This window comes from Anomaloglossus baeobatrachus, chromosome 9, assembly GCF_048569485.1.
Source record: "Anomaloglossus baeobatrachus isolate aAnoBae1 chromosome 9, aAnoBae1.hap1, whole genome shotgun sequence".
Classification (NCBI taxonomy): Eukaryota; Metazoa; Chordata; class Amphibia; order Anura; family Aromobatidae; genus Anomaloglossus; species Anomaloglossus baeobatrachus.
The window spans coordinates 227,903,923-227,926,218 of record NC_134361.1 but is presented as its reverse complement, the minus strand read 5'-3'; the positions used below and the strand labels follow the sequence as shown (position 1 = coordinate 227,926,218).

Here is a 22,296-nt window from a genome sequence, read left to right as displayed (position 1 = left end):
ACTTGAAGGGTACGCGGCCGCGTACCTGGATGACATTGCCGTCTTCAGTCCCACCTGGGAGGACCACCTAGAGCATCTAGCACAGGTGCTCAGGCGGATCCACCGGGCAGGTTTGACCATCAAGCCGGGAAAGTGTCAGCTGGCCATGAGCGAGGTCCAGTACCTCGGTCACCGGGTAGGTGGGAGAACACTGAAGCCCGAGCCTGAGAAAGTGGAGGCCATCGCATCCTGGCCCACCCCCAGGACCAAGAAGCAGGTGATGTCCTTCTTGGGGACCGCCGGGTACTATAGGAGGTTTGTTCCACGCTATAGTAGCCTGGCAAAGCCCTTGACGGACCTCACCAAGAAGAAGCTGCCCTCTGCAGTCGATTGGACAATGGACTGCGAGACAGCCTTCCAGGCCCTAAAGGACGCCCTGTCCAGCCCGCCCGTGCTACAGGCAGCCGACTTCACGCGGCCGTTTGTAGTACAGACCGACGCCAGTGACTTCGGCCTCGGTGCGGTGCTCAGCCAGGTGGACTCTGCGAGCCAAGAGCACCCAGTCTTGTACCTGAGCAGGAAGCTGTTACCAAGGGAAGTTGCCTATTCCACGATGGAGAAGGAGTGCCTGGCCATAGTGTGGGCCCTGCAGCGTCTGCAACCCTATCTATACGGGCGCCACTTCATCGTGGAGACGGACCACAATCCCCTCAGCTGGTTGCACACCGTCTCTGGGACGAATGGGCGATTGTTGCGATGGAGCCTTGCGCTCCAGCAATACAACTTCACCATTCGCCACAAAGAAGGGAATTTTGTTACTTACCGTAAATTCCTTTTCTTCTAGCTCTTATTGGGAGACCCAGACGATTGGATTGGGGTATAGCTACTGCCTCCGGAGGCCACACAAAGCACTACACTAAAAAGTGCAAGGCCCCTCCCCTTCTGGCTATACCCCCCCGTGGTGTCACGGGTTCTCCAGTTTTAGTGCCAAAGCAAGAAGGAGGAAAGCCAATAACTGGTTTAAACAAATTAACTCCGAGTAACATCGGAGAACTGAAAAACCGTTCAACATGAACAACATGTGTACCCGCAAACAACAAAAAAATCCCGAAGGACAACAGGGCGGGTGCTGGGTCTCCCAATAAGAGCTAGAAGAAAAGGAATTTACGGTAAGTAACAAAATTCCCTTCTTCTTCAGCGCTCTATTGGGAGACCCAGACGATTGGGACGTCCAAAAGCTGTCCCTGGGTGGGTAAATAAATACCTCATGTTAGAGCTGCAAAACAGCCCTCCCCTACGGGGAAATCACTGCCGCCTGCAGGACTCTTCTACCTAAGCTGGCATCCGCCGAAGCATAGGTATGCACCTGATAATGTTTGGTGAAAGTGTGCAGACTCGACCAGGTAGCTGCCTGGCACACCTGTTGAGCCGAAGCCTGGTGTCGTAGTGCCCAGGACGCACCCACGGCTCTGGTTGAATGGGCTTTCAGCCCTGAAAGAACCGGAAGCCCTGCAGAACGGTAGGTTTCCAGAATTGGTTCTTTGATCCATCGAGCCAGGGTGGCTTTAGAAGCCTGCAACCTCTTGCGCGTACCAGCGACAAGGGCATCGGAACGGCGTATGGGCGCCGTGCGGGAAATGTAGATTCTGAGTGCTCTCACCAGATCTAGCAAACGTAAATCATTCTCATACCGGTGAACCGGATGAGTGCAAAAGGACGGTAAGGAGATATCCTGATTAAGATGAAACGAGGATACGACCTTAGGGAGAAACTCCGGAATGGGGCGCAGCACTACCTTGTCCTGGTGAAACACCAGGAAGGGAGCCTTGGATGACAGAGCTGCCAGCTCAGACACTCGCCGAAGCGATGTGATCGCAACGAGAAACGCCACCCTCTGTGACAGGCGAGAAAAGGAAACTTCCTTCAGAGGCTCGAAAGGCGGCTACTGGAGAGCAACTAGAACCCTGTTCAGATCCCATGGATCTAACGGCCGCTTGTACGGGGGTACGATATGACAAACCCCCTGCGGGAACGTGCGCACCTTAGAAAGACGTGCTATACGCTTCTGAAAAAACACGGATAGTGCTGAGACTTGCCCTTTGAGGGAGTCGAGCGACAAGCCCTTTTCTAACTCCTATTGTAGGAAGGAAAGAAAAGTAGGCAATGCAAATGGCCAGGGAGACACTCCCTGAGTAGAGCACCAGATTAAGAAAATCTTCCACGTTCTGTGGTAGATCTTAGCAGACGTGGGCTTCCTAGCCTGTCTCATGGTGGCAACGACCCCTTGGGATAATCCTGAAGACGCTAGGATCCAGGACACAAAGGCCACACAGTCAGGTTCAGGGCCGCAGAATTCCGATGGAGAAAACGGCCCTTGGGACAATAAGTCTGGTCGGTCTGGTAGTGACCACAGTCGGCCGACCGTGAGATGCCACAGATCCGGGTACCACGATCTCCTCGGCCAGTCTGGTGCGACGAGTATGACGCGGCCGCAATCGGATCTGATTTTTGCGCAGTACTCTGGGCAAGAGTGCCAGAGGTGTAAACACATATGTGAGCCGGAACTGCGACCAATCTTGCACTAAGGCGTCTGCCGCCAGAGCTCTGTGATCGCGCGATCGTGCCATAAATGCCGGGACCTTGTTGGTGTGCCGAGACGCCATTAGGTCGACGTCCGGCACCCCCCAGCGGCAACAGATTTCCTGAAACACGTCCGGGTGAAGGGACCATTCCCCCGCGTCCATACCCTGGCGACTGAGGAAGTCTGCTTCCCAGTTTTCTACGCCCGGGATGTGAAACGTGTAGCTCCTCCCTCCTAGCATATACACCCCCTGCTAGCCAGTTCTAGCCAGTTTAGTGCAAAAGCTGAAGGAGGACATCCACCCACAAGAAGAGAGAGTAAAATCCGGAAGAGCCGGAACCTCTGTCTACAACAATAACAGCCGGTGAAGACACACGGAACAAGAAACCTGCCAACAGGCAATAGGGAGGGTGCTGGGTCTCCCATGACGGAACTATAAGAAAAAGAATTTACGGTAAGTAAACAAAATTCTCTTTTTCTTTATCGTTCCTATGGGAGACCCAGACCATGGGACGTTCAAAAGCAGTCCATGGGTGGGAATAAACAGACAACTGAGAAGCAGGCAAACCTAACTTCACAAATGGGCGACAGACGCCGGAAAGATGCGTCTGCCCAAGCCCGCGTCTGCCAAAGCATGAGCATGCCTTGGGTAGTGCTTCGAAAAAGTATGCAGACTAATTCGAGCTGCAGTCTGACAGACCTACTGAGCCGTAACCTGGTGCCTGAAAGCCCAAAAAGGCGCCGACAGGTCTGATCAAATGTGCTCTGATCCCCGGCGGGGAAGGCACTTGAGTACACTTGTAGGTCTCCGAAATGGCCGACCTAAGCCAACGAACCAGGGTCGGCTTAGATGCCGAGAGACCGCTACGCTGACTAGCAGTCAGCACCAGAGAGAGGTGCACCGCCTAATAACGGCGGTGCGAGACACATAGATCCGGAGCGCCCGCACCAGATCCAGGATATGCAACGCTTCCTCAAGCGATGAACAGGAGCCGGACAAAAGGAAGGCAGGAAAATTGCCCCGGATAAGGTGGAAGCAGTAACCACCTTAGGGAAAAAAGTCCGGAGTCGGACGGAGACCACCTTGTCTTGATGCAAAGACCAAAAAAAAGGGGGTGACTCCGAGAGAGTGCAGCCAGAACTCTCTGGCGGGAAAATATAGCCACTAGAAAGACTACTTTCTGTGAAAGATGAAACAAAGAAACCTCCTCAAGAGGCGCAAAGGGAGGTTTCCGGGAACCGGGAGGACCGGATTAAGGTCCCAGGGCTCCATAGGCCGCCGGAAAGGCGGAATGATGTGAGATGCGCCCTTAAAGGAGCGCACCGGAGCCAGCCGGACGATACGCCGCTGGCACATACTGACAGAGCCGAGACCTGTCCCTTAATGAGGGATAGTCCTAGCTGTAGACCGGACTGTGGAAGGGACAGGAGGGTCGGCAAGGCCAAAAAGGTCAAAGGACACTTTGGAGCTCGAGTCATAGCGGAGATGACTTCAGGAAGGATACCAGAAGTCGCCAAGATCCGGGACTCAAGAGCTACGCCGTCAATCTGAGAATCCAGAATTCTGACGGAAAAAACGGACCTTTTGAGAAAAGGTCTGGACGGTCCGGAAGATGCCATGGCAACCCAACGGACAGAAGGAGCAGGTCAGAGTACCAAGCCTGCCTGGGTCAGTCTGGAGTATGAGAATGACCCGACGGCCCTCTTTACTGATCTTGCGCAGGACTCTGGACAAGAGGTAGAGGGTAAAATACGTAAAGAGACGAAGCTGGGGTCAAACATGAACCAGTGTGTCTACCGCAAAACCTGAGGATTGTGGACCACGGTTGGACAGCTGAAATAGTCTGCCTCGCAGTTTTCACATCTAGGATGTGGGCTGCGGATACGGTGGACTAGGAGTCCCTTGTCCACTGAAGAATGTTGAGCCGCCAAGATTGCCAGGCGGCTGAGTGTCTCGCCCTGGAAGCTGATGTAGGAAAAAACGCTGTCACGTTGTCCGACTGGACTCGAATGTGCCTAGCCGCCAACAGATGGTGAAGGCTTAGAGAGCTAGAATACAGCTCTGATTTCCAGCACATTGATCCAGAGGGCTGATTCGGACAGAGTCCAAGCGCCCTGCGCTCCACGGTGGAGATATACTGCTCCCAAGGCGGATAGACTAGCATCCTGGTGAGGCTCACCCGGGACGGGGCCAGGAAGGAGCGCTCCTGAGACAGAGTGGCCGAAGCCACCACTGAAACGAGCCTCTGGTCAGTGGCGAAGCCACCACCCCGTGGGAGGAGGGAGTTCGCTTGTACAGCGGAAAACATCCAATCTCAGAGGACGCAGGAGAAACTGGGCAAGGAATCGCTTCCATTGATGCCACCGTCTGACCAGCACCTGTATATGGTGTCTGATAGAACGACGCCGACCGCCAGCGGAGGGACTACTGATCGACTAAGAGCAGCTTCACAAGTGCCGATAGAGACTCGAATTGCGTCCCTGAGAACCTCTGGTTCGAAGTCAGAGTGGACTTGGGCAGAAAGACAAGCCACTCGAATAGGTTAGAGTGGCGAGAGTGAGCGAAGCACTCTGCTAAGAGTCAGCACTGGATGAAGCCCGGACAAGAAGGCCGTCCAGGGCAAAAGATCACTGCCAATCCCTAGGGGTGCAGGACCCTAATCACAGCTGCCCCAATGAGAATACTCGAGGGGCCGTGGCTAACCCCAAGGGAAGAGCCACGAATTGGACCACTCCGATTGTCAAAACGTAGTCAACGCTGGTGTGAAACTGCGATTGACCCCTGCAGATAGGCATCTCTGATGCCGATGGCTGCTAGGGAATCTCCTTGGGTTCTTGATTGATCCGGTGAAAAACACACGGAACAAGACCGAGACTCCATGTGAAAACGCCACACCTGACTATGCTTGAAAAGCTAAAGATCCAGGTCGGAAGGCACCGCCCTCTTCGGGGACTAGGATAGATTTAAGCAAAAATCTCAGAACCGTTCCCAGTCGGGAACCGGTACAATTACTCCATTGGTCTGCAAGAAATGCCACGGCCTGTGAGAAGGCGGCGGCCTTGGAGCCGGGAGGAGTTGACAGAAAAAATCTGTTTGGCGGGTGGACAGAATTCCATCCTGTAGCCATGGGAGATATAATCCCGCCCCCACTGAACGGAGACGTGTTAGAACCATACGTCGCCAAGTGGAGAGAGCCTGCCACCGACCAAGGAGGTTGTTGGCGTGGCTAGATAGCTCGGAGGAAGCTGGCTCAGTGGCAGCATCTCCTGCGGTCTTCTGAAGACGCAGCTTCGAGCCATTTGGTTCTATGAACCTAGGCCGAGCTAGAGGACGATCAGATGGAGGAACGGAAACCACCGAAACCTCAACTGATTCCTGCCCTGGACAGGTTCCCTGGTTTAGGATTGTGGCGAGGAAGCACACTCCCCGCCAAGAGCTTCCTTAATTTCACCCAGCTTGGTTCCGGGGAAACTGGGCCCACCAAGGGGGAGCCTAGCCAGGAACCTCCATAGAGGCATCTGCCTTCCAATTTCGAAGCCACAGGAGCCTGCGGATAGCGAGGAAGGTAGCCCAGACCACCGCCGTGCGGCGTCTAGCATGGCAGACCTGGCAGAGGATGAAAAGACTGAAGTCTGGAGTTCAGGCAACCGTTTTGGGCATAGAGTCCCTGTGAGAGAATGCATCTCCTCCAGAGAAGCAGAGAAGTTACAAAAAACCGCACTGCTGTAAGCTGAGGAGAACAAGCTCCTGCCGTTCCCATACCGACTTGGCCCAAAGGACAACCGGGCGGACCGCAGAACCTTAAGTGAGGAGCCAGCAGCCACTGACATAACGGTCCGGGCTGAGCCACCTGAAGTGAATGAGCCCACTTCTTGACCACCATGGGTGGACAGGGGAAACACAGTCCTCAGAAACACGCTTCATCTCAGAGCGGAGTGAGGTCCAGTACAAAATTAATGTACGGTAGAATCCTATAGAGGTGCCGTCAGCCACTGATACAACTAACCGGGCAGTCTAGACCGGAGTGGCTACCCTCTCTGAAGGGAGGGGGAGACAGGCAGCAGAACCCCGCTGTGGGGTCTGCAGGATAGGCTGTGGGCTTGGACGCAGCGGCCTGAAAACTGGAGTGGTTAAGTAACACACTCCTTGACCTGCTAAAGGTAAACTGTGCCATTCTGCCAGCGGGGAATACTCCCCTGATCAGGCGGACACAAGAATAATGGACGCAAGCCAATCATTCGCATCTGCGTCACCTACGGACGGATCAATGTACATAAAGTAGCGTCCGTGTCCGCGGTAGAGACATCTTCCTCGTCCGGTGAATCAGCTCGTAATCGGAGCTGCGGGACGGGGAGGACAGGGGACCCTGCGTCTCCCTGTCAGGAGAACGGGGTCTGAGCCCAGAAGGAGAGTCCCTTGTGAGCTTGGCCGAGCGAGCAGAAAACGCCCTGAGAGGGGAACTGCATGCTCAGCAGATGCCGGGACAGCCGACCCCTGGAAATAGGAATCCTATGGGGGTCAGCCACCAAAACCGGAGCAGCTGGAGGGACTATTAATGAGCCCCCATGCTGAGGGGCCACAGTGGTTAGGAGCTCGGTAGCCTGCAGCCTCGCTCTGTGAGACATGCTGCAGAGGTGGGGGCTCTGTCCAGCATGGGTAGAATACCCAAGACAGGGGTTCAGCCTGGGGGGACTCCCACCTAAGAACCGTTACAGTGTGCCGGTTCAGGCAATATGAGGTTACATGCAGCACATGTAGAACCTTGTAGCTTAGCTGCTAGAGTGAGACATGCTGCTGAGGAGGAGATTCTATGATAAGGAATTAACTCCTTCAGCATGCCTGAGAGTGTCATGCTGCTGAGGAGGAGATTCTATGATAAAGAATTAACTCCTTCAGAATGCCTGAGAGTGTATAAAAAGTGCACAACCAGGGGTTGTGACTTATCAGGCCATATTATGAGTGCCCTCCGGATTCCAAGCCTGGACCCTCAGCCAGTATTCCCTCCCTGTGCTGCAGGGCAGCCAGCGCCGACCAGTGTACTAAGACGCTGGAAAATGGCGCCAAAGTGAGGGGGGGGAGGCGGGGGTTAACCCAGGAGCGGGAATCGGAGGGCGAAGGAGATGTACAGGGGAGGGAATCATCACCTCAAAACGGAGCGTCCTCCCCTGTGCAGAGCGGCCGGCGGGCGGCTCTGCAGCGTCCCCCTGCATGCCTGACATGCAGGGGAACGAAACGAAACTAGGCCGCGGCTGAAGCCGGGGCCTAAAGTTATGCATGCGGCCGAAAATCAGGCGTCATCGGCGCGGTTCTCAGTAAAAACTGTGGAACCGGCCGGAAACACAGTAAACAAGGCAGCATTATTCAGCAATCACTGTCCCCCCCAATAAAAGTGCCCCACATGCAGAAAGACCCTCTGAATAAGCGTCTCTATACTTAGCTTTGAGACGCAGGGTCCATTCCCTGTGGGGTGGGGGTCAGTGCTCCGTCCAGCAGGGTCCTGCACAAGGGCTGCGGATGGAGGCCGGTCTCCTGCAAGGCAGTGAGAACCGTGTTGGCTCCCACTTCAATTCAGAGCCCCTAAGGGATGTTGAAGGAGCGCGGCATGAAGGGCTCCTGCCCTGAAGTCAACCTTAACAGCACTGCCGCCAGGGGAGTGTGAAGGGACATGCCGGGGGTCCAGTGGACCCGCTTTTCTTCCAAATCTTTGTAAAAAATGAAAAATCAAAAAGGGATGCATGTGTGTGTGTGGATCCTCCTGACACAAAGCAAGAAACTGGCTAGAACTGGCTAGCAGGGGGTGTATATGCTAGGAGGGAGGAGCTACACGTTTTGAGTGTAGTAACTTTGTGTGTCCTCCGGGGGCAGTAGCTATACACCCATGGTCTGGGTCTCCCATAGGAACGATAAAGAAAGGTTAGGTTGCCTATACGGCCGTGAATGCCGGAGCAACCGACACGCCGATAGCTTCCTAGACAGATTTCAACCAGAGTCCATCTGTCTGTGAATGGCATCTTTAAGTGAAGCCCCATCTCCAGTGCAACTATGGCTCTAGATGCAAGCCTGGAGATTGGAGAATCCACCTTTGGACCCTGGGTCCAGCGCTGACCACGTCAGGGGAAAAGGGATAACGTGTATCCTAAAAACGTTTGGAGAAGACGCTTATCTGGTAAGCGTGGTGTTCCTGGACTGCTTCTCTGAAGTCAGCGTGGCCAGAAAAATACTCAATATCTGTGTGAGATACTGCAAAGGGACTTCTCCTGTTCATCTCCTATCTCCACTGGGGGAGCTGAGGGAGAAAGATCCAACCTTCCATTGATGGACGGTATAGGATCATTCCGTATGGCGTTACCACCCGGTGTATCCGGATTGAGAGCGATGTCAGTATCAAAGCCCTGAAGAGCTGCCTTTTGGTCAAGTAGATTGCCCATGGCCTGTCTGGACTGCAAGTCTCTATATTATGACTACTCCGTCCCTGTCCATGGACAGGGTTGACAGGTGGTTTCTTTGGCCACAACTAGTAGAGACCCCGGCAGACGAAGTGCTAGAGACCCCGGCAGACGACGTGCTACAGGGGAGCATGCACACAATGGGACGGTGTCATGAACAGCATCCCATGTAGTAAAAACAGCACTGAAAATCTGTGTTGCTTTTTTGCCGCTGCCGACTAGCTATCTAGAAGTATATAGCCAAGATTGGTGACCGTACAGTGCAATGTATAGCATACAGGCATAAAGTACAAATGCACACTGCAGCACAAGCAATACAAGCAGCATAGAAGCCTGTGCCCTGGCACCCCTGCTCTTCTGCTGCTGTAGACAAGTCATCTAGGGGAATATAGCCCAGAAGAGTGACCATACAGTGCGATGTATAGCATACAAGCATAAAGTACAAATGACCACTGCAGCACAAGCAATACAAGCAGCATAGAAGCCTGTGCCCTGGCACCCCTGCTCTTCTGCTGCTGTATACTAGTCATCTAGGGGAATATAGCCCAGAAGAGTGACCGTACAGTGCAATGTATAGCATACAAGCACAAGTACAAATGCACACTGCAGCACATGCAATACAAGCAGCATAGAAGCCTATGCCCTGGCACCCCTGCTTTCCTGCTGCTGTAGACTAGTCATCTAGGGGAATATAGCCCAGAAGAGTGACCATACAGTGCAATGTATAGCATACAAGCACAAGTACAAATGCACACTGCAGCCCATGCAATACAAGCAGCATAGAAAAAAACCTGTGCCCCAGCACCCTTGGTTTTCAGCTGCTGTAGTCTAGCCATTCCATAAGACTAGCGACTGTACAGTGCAATGTATAGCATATAAGCATAAACACAAATGAACACCTCAGTCGTGCAATACAAGCAGCATAGAAAGCCTGTGCCTTAGCACACCTGCTTTCCTGCTGCTGATGTGTCGCTCCCCAAGCGGGCATATAGCGACCTATGCAGTTAAAAACAACACATGTACACACTGCAGTTATATTGTGGTCAGCACTATGTGTGCCGCTTACCGCCCGCCTATAAGCGGGTGTATGGTCGCCATAGTCCTGCCTGGTTGCCGAAAGTCCGAGCTCGGACTGCAGTAATGGCTGCCGGCTTCTTCCCCAGCTCATGTGAGGAGGGGCGGGCCGTGGGCGTGCCCCCAAGGCAGAGCGGGAATCCGGCGTCCGACAGTGTGCAGTGAGAGGGCTGGAGCATGTAAAAAGGCTCCAGCCCTCGGCGCTGCTGATTGCTCAGCGCCTGTCCCCTTCCCTGAGTGACAGGGAGGGGGCGGGAACGAAGTGGCACTAGGCCGCAGAAGCCGGGGACTGGATTTATAAGCGCCGCCGCCGTAAAAGCGCGGTCGGCGCCCAGTCCCCGGCGAACTACAAGTCCCAGCCGCGCCGCCGCTCCCGGAGCGTCCGGCGCGGTAGTTCCCAAAACACAAAGTCACTCAGCAAAGCTGCAGTGACTGTAACCCATTACTGTCCCCGGCGCACTAGCACACCCAGCAAGTCTGGAGTGTGCTATGCCTGTGTGTACGGGGACACAGAGTACCTGTAATGGTGCAGGGCCATGTCCCTGAACGGTACTCCAGCTCTGTATCCAGCAGGTTCAAATGGGTCTGTGGATGGAGCCCGGCGTCAGAGCTTTGAGGCCGGCAGGATCCCACTTCCTCAGAGCCCCTCAGGGGGATGTGGAAGGAAAGCAGCATGTGGGCTCCAGCCTCCGTACCAGCAATAGGTACCTCAACCTTACAACACCATCAACGGGTGAGAAGGGAGCATGCTGGGGGCCCTATATGGGCCCTCTTTTCTTCCATCCGAAATAGTCAGCAGCTACTGCTGACTAAAATCTGTGGAGCTATGCATGGATGTCTGACCTCCTTCGCACAAAGCTTGAAAACTGGAGAACCCGTGACACCACGGGGGGGTATAGCCAGAAGGGGAGGGGCCTTGCACTTTTTAGTGTAGTGCTCTGTGTGGCCTCCGGAGGCAGTAGCTATACCCCAATCCAATCGTCTGGGTCTCCCAATAGAGCGCTGAAGAAAGGGGCCGTGACCACGGTAACGCAGACGGGCTGTCCCGACAAGGAGAGGTCGCGGACGGGCGCACGGGGGAACACCGGAGTGTGCTGCCCCCTAGCGCCCTCAAAAGGGGGGAGGTGTGAGGCAAATCCCGGGATATGAAGATGAATTATGACTCCAGTCATAATCCCTCATCACTCCCTGGCAGTGCCCCCTCCCTTCTTGTTCTCAGTGTTCCACTTACACCTCCATGGCCATGTCCTGTGATATGGAAATTAGGTGGCTTGGGGACAATGGACACAGGATGACTCCCTGCCGTGACCCTGTAGTGGGGGCTGCTAGCTAATTAGCAAGGCTATGGAACTAGCCAGACAGAACGACTCCAGTAAAAAATGGTTCATATCTCGCAAGCCATATTTCCGATAAATATGGCAACCATAAAAATGGTGTCTCCGCATGCGGACGATGCCGGCACACCCTTTTTATGGGAGCAGGACATTGGGAAATGCCCCAGGCGTGATATCAGCCAATGGGGAACTGGCAGACAGGTCATGAGTCCCCTCGTTCTGTGGCTAAATTCATAACTATCACAATGAGAGCATTGGCGTCCGCCTACGACGCTCCCAGGCAAAGTTATGGCCCATATTCCATGTTGTGGATTGTCCATAACTCCAGCCAGGGGTGGAGCAGTGCTCCCTCTGAGGTCACTAAGGTAGGAGGGGACCTGGATTTGCCCAGGTTGATAACCCTACTTCGGCCATTTTCCAGTGTTCTTTTCGCTGGGGGCACGTGTAGGAAACATCTGTGGGAAGGATCCTAGAAACCTGGGTACAGCGCCCCCCTGTGGCCAGACGCAACAAGGTAACTGCTGGGACTGTGTATGCCTGTTTGTAACCCATGCTTTGATTGTAACTGTACTCTGACATATGTATATTCTGTAGATTCCCTATTGTATATATTGTAGTTTCTAGTGTGCTTTAGGCTGATTAAATTATATAATTAATCTTGGGCTGTTCTGTTATCTCGATCTTGAATCCCACGTCTGTGTGTTCGGCTAATAGTTACCGTAAATCGGTTGGTGGCAGCGAATTGTGCCAAGGATTATTGTGGGGAGGCCAGTGAGATTCGGGGAGATTTTATATATTCCGCCCGCGGAGGTCGGGGGAATATATACCTTACTCTCACCGGGGACCCTTCAATAATCGGCATAAGTAGTATAGCGGCCTCCTTGCTTATTGTCGGGCAATTCCATAATTGGCCTGACTATAAGAGGGGCGCTAGAGAGCGCGTCACGTGCTCTGTCTGTCGGTCGGGAGGTATAAAGGAGGGGTGACCCCCACTTGTTACCCCCCGATTGTGACGTACTGGTAGCCAGCGCGGGGGATTTCTGAGTGACCCCCTCGGTGGTTTGTGACAGGAGGCTGATGCTGAGGGAGGCTGAAAGGAGAGAGGCTGATGCTGGGGGAGGCTGGAAGGAGAGAGGCTGATGCTGGTGGAGGCTGATGCTTGGGGAGGCTGATGCTGGGGGAGACTGGGAGCGGAAGGCTGATGCTGAGGGAGGCTGGGAGGGGGAGGCTGGGAGGAAGGAGGCTGGGAGGAGAGAGGCTGATCCTGGGGAAGGCTGGGAAGGGGAGGCTGATGCTGAGGGAGGCTGGAAGGAGAGAGGCTGATGCTGGGGGAGGCTGGAAGGAGAGAGGCTGAGGCTGGGAGGAGAGAGGCTGATGCTGGGGAAGGCTGATGCTGAGGGAGGCTGGGAGGGGAAAGCTGATGCTGGGGTAGGCTGGGAGGACGGAGGCTGGGAGGAGAGAGGCTGATCCTGGGGAAGGCTGGGAGAGGGAGGCTGATGCTGGAGGAGGCTGGAAGGAGAGAGGCTGATGCTGGCGGAGGCTGATGCTGGGGGAGGCTGGAAGGAGAGAGGCTGATGCTGGTGGAGGCTGATGCTTGGGGAGGCTGGGAGAGGGAGGCTGATGCTGAGGGAGGCTGGGAGGAGGGAGGCTGGGAGAGGTAGGCTGAGAGAAGAGAGGCTGATGCTGGGGGAGGCTGATGCTGGGGGAGGCTGGGAGAGGGAGGCTGATGCTGGGGGAGGGTGGGAGGAGGGAGGCTGGGAGGAGAGAGGCTGATGCTGGGGAAGGCTGGGAGGAGAGAGGCTGATGCTGGGGACAGAGAGGAGAGGCTGATGCTGGGAGGAGAGAGGCTGATGCTAGGATGAGAGAGGCTGATGCTAGGATGAGAGAGGCTGATGCTGGGAGGAGAGAGGCTGATGCTGGGAGGAGAGAGGCTGATGCTGGGGGCAGAGAAGCTGATGCTGGGGGCAGAGAGGCTGATGCTGGTGCAGCATGGGGGATGGAGCACGATGGGGGGGTGCGCAGCATCGGGGATGGAGCATGATGGGGGGGGTGCGCAGCATCGGGGATGGAGCACGATGGGGAGTGCGGAGTATGGCAGATGGAGCACGTTTGGGAGTGCGCAGCATGGCGGATGGAGCACGTTTGGGAGTGCGCAGCATGGCGGATGGAGCACGTTTGGGAGTGCGCAGCATGGGAGATGGAGCACGATGGGGGGTGCGCAGCATAGGGGATGGAGCACGATGGGGAGTGCGCTGCATGGGGGATGGAGCACGATGGGGAGTGCGCTGCATGGGGGATGGAGCACGTTTGGGAGTGCGCACCTCCCCCCAACACACACACACGCGCCGCGCGCGCACTGCACAACACACCACACACACACACACTGGGAACCACAAACAACTGCCCTACACAGACACCCACACACACAGACAACGCTGCACACACACAACACCCAACACACAAACACCGCGGCACACACAAATATACGCACATACCGCACAACACACACATTGCACAAAACATACCTCCCCCCAAAACACACCACACACACACAAACCGCGCAACACACACACAACGCTACAAACACACAGCGCTACAGACACACAGCGCTCCACAAACAACGCAACACACGCAACACACATACAACACCGCTCTCACCCCCCGTCACACCCAGACAACACCCAGAACATGTACAGCCCCTACACAAACACTTTGGTAACTACACACAACAACATCTATATATATATATATATATATATATATATATATATATATATATATATATATATATAACAAAAATCATACATGAACTACACAATACGTAAATTCTAGAATACCCGATGCGTAGAATCCGGCCACCTTCTAGTATAATATAAACAGATTCTGAATCCCATAAATAAGCGTTTATTCACCGATTTATATGCCGGATCAGTCCGTGGCCAGCTCATCCAGGACGTCCATCTCTCGCGCTCCTTGCTCTGTAAAGTCAGTGCTCAGCTGCCAGATCTTCACGGCACCGGTCCCGTCCCCGGACGCCAGGAGCTGGGTCTGGGCTCGGTTGAACTCCAGGCAGTGAACGGGCTTCTCGTTGGACGTCTGCTTTATGCTGAGTGATGGCTTCTGGGAGCTTTTTCCAAAATCAAAGAGCAGAACGTCTCCTTTTTGGCAAAATAATAGACCGTTAACAATGACGCTATCTACAAGATATCTCACGTTCATTGGCCAAATCCTGCAGTAATGCAATGCACCGCAAGGACCGGCTGCAACCTGATTTTTGCAAAAAAAACAGTCCAATTTTTATGGTCCTGTTCTGACCTCGCATATTGCAGCGTTGTCAGCTTATTTACTTCCATTATGGTGCATTGCAATACTCTGATCAATGACCATGTAGCCCCCCTCTACTCAAATGTATTAATGAACCCCACTAATATTACAGCTGTGTCCCGCACATCTTACCTTCTCCGGAAGCTGCTGCAAACACCAAGGGGCGCACGGGAGACCACCGAATGCTAAAGAGGTATTTCTGGGAGAGCTGCGGAGAAGTGAGTGGGGTCTCCTGGAGCATGGAGTACAGGTGAGCGCGGCCGTCCGTCCCGGCACTCAGGAAGAGATTCCTACAAAACACATCCAGAAAAAATATATATATATATATATATATATATATATATATATATATATATATATATATATATATATATATATATATATATATATACTGCAGTTTATAGAAGAAATTGGGATAAGAGGCGGCTGCCACTAGGGGGCAGTCACTAAGTCTACACCAAAAAGCAGATGGCGCAACTATGTAACCCTAAAAACAAAATGAATGGGGGCTGGGTCCCCCCGAAGACATCTACAGGTCGTCACTAACTGCAGAGATGGCCAGAGTCAGTAGGGTCACCGCTGTTCATAGGATCTTGTGGCCACCAAATGCAAAGTGTAGCACTGAGGAACTGGTGAGACCACTTTGCAGCCAGAAGGCCCCTGGTGGAGTGGGGGGCCATAATACACCTCGCCTGTGGCCATCCTGGTCCGGGGGTCTATTGTGACAATGGGTATTGGGAGTCCTTTGTTTGGGCCATTCAGGATGATGAGAGGAGAACGCCTGGGGTAAAGCACATGGGCGACTACCACCTCTAAATAATGGAGCAAGCGCTCCCCAGGGTGTAGCAGGCGAGGGACAGTAAGAAGGAAGGGTAATGTCTTCCGAAGGAAAGAGGACCACCTTGTCCAGGTGAAGGGAGAACGCAGCCAAGTGGATCTGTGCGGAGACGTGGCAAGACCCCCTCGGCTGTGCAATCTCTTATACCTGGGCATATTGTGACATAATTCGGCATTGTTCACCCCCCACATTCAGAAAGAAATCTGAGCCGATTCAGCAAAGCTTTTACACCACAAAACTGGAGCTTTGAAAATGTAGCAACTTTTGGATTTTTTTAGGCCACTATAGCGCTCTACCAAATTGGGCATAAGCTGTAGTTACAATGCGTGGTCACACCCGTCTGATTCCTGAAAAGTATACGCGCTTTTGGCTGTAAAACCTATAGAGTGACGAGTATGGAGCCAAACGCTGGAAATATAAAACACATTTTTAATTGAAAATACTTCACTCCCCAGAAGAAGCATTTATGCGAAACGCGTGTCTTTGTGCCTTCTGGTCTACTTACTCCTGTCCACATTCACCATGAACATTTAACCTTTACTAGCTGTACTACCCGTCTTCGCCCGGGTTAATAACTGCTGTTAACAAAATAGAATATATTAACAAAAATGTATTCTGCACACAAACACCACAAAACAAATAGAAATGTAAGTATAATGTCTGTCTCCCCCTCTGTATATATATCTCTGTCTGTCTCTGACTGTCTCTTTCTCCCTCTGTCTCAATCTCTTTCCCTGTCTATCTATCTCTGTCACTTTCCCTGTCTGTCTCTTTACCTGTCTTTCCCTCTCTTTCTTTCCCTCTGTCTGTCTCTTTACCTGTCTTTGTCTGTCTCTTACCCTGACTCCCTTTCCCTGTCTGTCTGTTTCCCTGTGTCTGTCTCTTAACCTGTCTCTCTCTTTCCCTCTATTTCCCTGTCAGTCTGTCTCTTTGTGTCTGTCTCTTACCCTGTTTATGTCTGTTTCTTAGCCTGTCTGTGTCTGCCTCTTTCCCTGTCTGTGTCTGTCTCTTTCCCTGGCTGCATTGTGACACGCCAACATTCCATATAAGGGCGTGGCTGCGCATTCTTCTGAAGTTCTGGCTGCACTGTGGCTCCCAGCTCCATTCGCTTTAATGGAGGCAGGTTTTTTGGTGAATAACTGTAAAGCACGGGGTTACAAATTTCCCCTCAAAACATAGCCTATGACGCTCTCTGGGTCCAGAAGTGTGAGTGTGCAAGATTTTGTGGCTGTAGCTGCGACGGTGCAGATGCCACACACGGATACACACACACACCTTTATATATTAGATATTACCTACCTTCAAAGCAAACCTTTGCGACTATCCTCACGGTATAATCTTTACACACTTGTGTTTCGGGTTTTCCTTTACGCCATTTTGGTGTACTCACTTTGGGATCTATAGCGTTACTTTGCAATCAATCATTTGGCCATTGCCCTGTCGTCCCGCTTCTGCTGTATGATACTATATCGATACCTGAGGCCGTCGTGCGTTTCTTCTCCAGTAACACGTGTTGCTTCTATTTGCTGCACTTTCCTCCCCGTCCTCTGCATTCGGCAGTTACTTTGTGTTTCGCTCCTTACGCTGTAGGTTTTCTTGATCATTTTGAGTCTTGCCTCTTTATTTCTTGGCTCTTTTATAGGATTCCCGCTTCTGACTGGAGTAGTGTTTTATTGCCCTTAGAAGAAGCGGCAAATTCTTAACAAATTCGGCATTTCTTCTACTCCATCAAGACTGTCCCAACGTGAGCGAGCGCTGACCAGCCTCGATGAATCGGCCCCACTCTCTGCCATCTTTCCCCACTTAAAAGGGGTAAAGAAAAAGATAAACTAATAAGAACGTAAAATGCCTGCAAGATGCAGGGGGTCGGCCTCCGGTGGAGATGTCCCAGGAGCAGGGGGTCGGCCTCCGGTGGAGATGTCCCAGGAGCAGGGGGTCGGCCTCCGGTGGACGTGTCCCAGGAGCAGGGGGGTCGGCCTCCGGTGGAGATGTCCCAGGAGCAGGGGGGTCGGCCTCCGGTGGACGTGTCCCAGGAGCAGGGGGGTCAGCCTCCGGTGGAGATGTCCCAGGAGCAGGGGGTCGGCCTCCGGTGGAGACGTCCCAGGAGCAGGGGGTCGGCCTCCGGTGGACGTGTCCCAGGAGCAGGGGGTCGGCCTCCGGTGGACGTGTCCCAGGAGCAGGGGGTCGGCCTCCGGTGGAGATGTCCCAGGAGCAGGAGGTCGGTCTCCGGTGGAGATGTCCCAGGAGCAGGGGGCCGGCCTCCGGTGGAGGTGTCCCAGGAGCAGGAGGTCGGCCTCCGGTGGAGATGTCCCAGGAGCAGGAGGTCGGTCTCCGGTGGAGATGTCCCAGGAGCAGGGGTCGGCCTCCGGTGGAGATGTCCCAGGAGCAGGGGGGTCGGCCTCCGGTGGACGTGTCCCAGGAGCAGGGGGGTCAGCCTCCGGTGGAGATGTCCCAGGAGCAGGGGGGTCAGCCTCCGGTGGAGACGTCCCAGGAGCAGGGGGTCGGCCTCCGGTGGACGTGTCCCAGGAGCAGGGGGTCGGCCTCTGGTGGAGATGTCCCAGGAGCAGGGGGTCGGCCTCCGGTGGACGTGTCCCAGGAGCAGGGGGTCGGCCTCCGGTGGACGTGTCCCAGGAGCAGGGGGTCGGCCTCCGGTGGAGACGTCCCAGGAGCAGGGGGTCGGCCTCCGGTGGACGTGTCCCAGGAGCAGGGGGTCGGCCTCCGGTGGACGTGTCCCAGGAGCAGGGGGTCGGCCTCCGGTGGAGATGTCCCAGGAGCAGGAGGTCGGTCTCCGGTGGAGATGTCCCAGGAGCAGGGGGCCGGCCTCCGGTGGAGGTGTCCCAGGAGCAGGAGGTCGGCCTCCGGTGGAGATGTCCCAGGAGCAGGAGGTCGGTCTCCGGTGGAGATGTCCCAGGAGCAGGGGTCGGCCTCCGGTGGAGATGTCCCAGGAGCAGGGGGGTCGGCCTCCGGTGGACGTGTCCCAGGAGCAGGGGGGTCAGCCTCCGGTGGAGATGTCCCAGGAGCAGGGGGGTCAGCCTCCGGTGGAGACGTCCCAGGAGCAGGGGGTCGGCCTCCGGTGGACGTGTCCCAGGAGCAGGGGGTCGGCCTCTGGTGGAGATGTCCCAGGAGCAGGGGGGGGTCGGCCTCCGGTGGAGGTGTCCCAGGAGCAGGAGGTCGGCCTCCGGTGGAGATGTCCCAGGAGCAGGAGGTCGGTCTCCGGTGGAGATGTCCCAGGAGCAGGGGGTCGGCCTCCGGTGGAGATGTCCCAGGAGCAGGGGGGTCGGCCTCCGGTGGACGTGTCCCAGGAGCAGGGGGGTCAGCCTCCGGTGGAGATGTCCCAGGAGCAGGGGGTCGGCCTCCGGTGGAGACGTCCCAGGAGCAGGGGGTCGGCCTCCGGTGGACGTGTCCCAGGAGCAGGGGGTCGGCCTCCGGTGGAGATGTCCCAGGAGCAGGGGGGGTCGGCCTCCGGTGGAGATGTCCCAGGAACAGGGGGCCGGCCTCCGGTGGAGATGTCCCAGGAACAGGGGGTTGGCCTCCGGTGGAGATGTCCCAGGAGCAGGAGGTCGGTCTCCGGTGGAGATGTCCCAGGAGCAGGAGGTCGGCCTCCGGTGGAGATGTCCCAGGAGCAGGAGGTCGGCCTCCGGTGGAGATGTCCCAGGAGCAGGGGGGGTCGGCCTCCGGTGGACGTGTCCCAGGAGCAGGGGGGTCAGCCTCCGGTGGAGATGTCCCAGGAGCAGGGGGGTCAGCCTCCGGTGGAGATGTCCCAGGAGCAGGGGGTCGGCCTCCGGTGGACGTGTCCCAGGAGCAGGGGGTCGGCCTCCGGTGGAGATGTCCCAGGAGCAGGGGGGGTCGGCCTCCGGTGGAGGTGTCCCAGGAGCAGGAGGTCGGCCTCCGGTGGAGATGTCCCAGGAGCAGGAGGTCGGTCTCCGGTGGAGATGTCCCAGGAGCAGGGGGTCGGCCTCCGGTGGAGATGTCCCAGGAGCAGGGGGGTCGGCCTCCGGTGGACGTGTCCCAGGAGCAGGGGGGGTCAGCCTCCGGTGGAGACGTCCCAGGAGCAGGGGGTCGGCCTCCGGTGGACGTGTCCCAGGAGCAGGGGGTCGGCCTCCGGTGGAGATGTCCCAGGAGCAGGGGGCCGGCCTCCGGTGGAGGTGTCCCAGGAGCAGGAGGTCGGCCTCCGGTGGAGATGTCCCAGGAGCAGGAGGTCGGTCTCCGGTGGAGATGTCCCAGGAGCAGGGGTCGGCCTCCGGTGGAGATGTCCCAGGAGCAGGGGGGTCGGCCTCCAGTGAACGTGTCCCAGGAGCAGGGGGGTCAGCCTCCGGTGGAGATGTCCCAGGAGCAGGGGGTCGGCCTCCGGTGGACGTGTCCCAGGAGCAGGGGGTCGGCCTCCGGTGGAGATGTCCCAGGAGCAGGGGGGGGGTCGGCCTCCGGTGGAGATGTCCCAGGAACAGGGGGCCGGCCTCCGGTGGAGATGTCCCAGGAACAGGGGGTTGGCCTCCGGTGGAGATGTCCCAGGAGCAGGAGGTCGGTCTCCGGTGGAGATGTCCCAGGAGCAGGAGGTCGGCCTCCGGTGGAGATGTCCCAGGAGCAGGGGTCGGCCTCCGGTGGAGATGTCCCAGGAGCAGGGGGGTCAGCCTCCGGTGGAGATGTCCCAGGAGCAGGGGGTCGGCCTCCGGTGGAGACGTCCCAGGATCAGGGGGTCGGCCTCCGGTGGACGTGTCCCAGGAGCAGGGGGTCGGCCTCCGGTGGAGATGTCCCAGGAGCAGGGGGTCGGCCTCCGGTGGAGATGTCCCAGGAGCAGAGGGGGTCGGCCTCCGGTGGAGGTGTCACAGGAGCACACTTTGTTTATCGCCTCCTAGAGGCACTAGCACAAACCTACAATCTTCTGCTTCCCCCCCAATAATACATGAGATAATAAAAAAGGAGGCTTATTTTGTAAGTGGTGGTCATCTGGGAGGAGGGGGGGGGGTCTCCTTAGCTTATGGTGAAACAAATGTTCAGTTCTGATCCAAAAAATAATCTTGGACCAGAACTAATTCGAGTAATGAAGAACGCAGAGGATGGAGCTTATGGAGCGGATTCTTTTAGGCATTCTTACGTCTACTGCAGCAGTGTTTCTTACCTGTGGAAAGGTGAGCAGTCAACAGAATAGACGGGTCCTCCATGGGGAGAGAAGGTAAACTGGGCTGGGGCCTTCAGTGGAATGGAGGAAGCCATGTTGGTCAGGGCCGCTGTCTGGACGGCCGAGGAGCACTTCAGCAAGTAGCCGCCTTCTACTCCAACGACGAAGATACTCGGATCAAAATGTGATGGGGAGAGGCACGTCACCCCCACTGCGGTGTCAGCTCGGCCGTGCTGCAAGGAGACATGGACACAGATACGTGTAATGAGGGAAAGTGGGAAAAACATAGGTATGCCATCATCGGTCACCAGCATCAATGGCCAATGATGAACCAGTGAGGCTACGAGGCCCAGACGGGCATGTGATCGTCCTGCGGCATGGCTACTAGGCACAAGTATTCTAATCAAAGAAATGCGGCACTCAGCTAATGTACGGTGCCAGGACAGGGCCCCAATCCTTAGTATAAATCCTCAAAAGGATGCGTGATAACAGGTGCTTTATTATAACTCAGCCTGTGAACATGTGTCTACAAGGAGCATATTTGACGTTTCGGTCTTTTAATACGACCTTCATCAGAGTCACACAGAGTTTAATCAAAGGCTGTGAATGCACCGCAGGATCAGTATCCAAAACGTTTACACGATTCTGATCATATTGAAGGGTGAATTGAAGATCTGGCCATATGCTCTTCAGATACTGATGAAAGGCCAGCAAGGAATCCAATCAGCCCCCCCATATGCAAAATATGTCATCAATATATCTTCACCAACATAAAACATGTGATTGAAATGCGTTATGGGAAAAAATTAATTCTTCTTTAAAATATGACATATAACAATTTGCATAGGGGGGGGGGCTACATTGGACCCCATTGCTGTACCTTGCGTTTGCAAATAAAACGTATCCTGAAAAAGAAAAAAAAAATTCTTAATACAATATTGAGTAAGTCAATACAGAATTTTAGTTTTTCTGGATCAAAGTTATCATCAGATAATAGTTTAATAACAGATGTAATGCCCTGATCATGAGTGACGGAGGGGTATAAGCGTCCCACGACCCGGGTGACTAAAAATGCGTTCGTGGAATAGACTTTAAATTGTGAATAAGATCAAGAAAATCTCCTGTGTCCAAAAGGAAAGATCTTGACTTTTTGATTAAGGGAGTCAAGATTCTCTCTAATAGAATGGCCAAAGGGGACAAAACAGACTCAGTTCCTGTCACAATAGGCCGACCTGGGGGATTATCCAAGCGTTTATGGACTTTGGGAAGCACAAAAAATATAGGGATTATAGGATCCTTCTTTTACAAATAATCGAAGACCTTAATGTCTATAAGAATTTAATTAATTAATTTAATTAATAATTGTATTCATTTATATAGCGCTAATAATTCCACAGCGCTTTACATACATTGTCAACACTGTCCCCATTGGGGCTCACAATCTAGAGTCCCTATCTGTATGTCTTTGGAGTGTGGGAGGAAACCGGAGAACCCGGAGGAAACCCACGCAAACACGGGGAGAACATACAAACTCCTTGCAGATGACGTCCTTGGTGGGATTTGAACCCAGGACCCCAGTGCTGCAAGACTGTGGTGCTAACCA

General features: G+C 54.6%; 1 protein-coding gene across 1 annotated transcript in view; it reads right to left on the bottom strand.

Annotated features, from left to right (window-relative positions):
- Nucleotides 1-14,303: 14,303 nt before the first annotated feature.
- Nucleotides 14,304-22,296, bottom strand: part of DYNC2I2 (dynein 2 intermediate chain 2) — a 31,482-nt gene continuing 23,489 nt past the window's right edge. The window contains exons 7-9 of the mRNA XM_075323010.1: nt 20,694-20,926; nt 14,872-15,029; nt 14,304-14,573 (exon numbers count right to left, since the gene is read on the bottom strand). Of these exons, the coding sequence (XP_075179125.1) occupies nt 14,344-14,573; nt 14,872-15,029; nt 20,694-20,926 (621 nt within the window). The 3' untranslated portion in view covers nt 14,304-14,343. The remainder of the gene's footprint in view (nt 14,574-14,871; nt 15,030-20,693; nt 20,927-22,296) is intronic.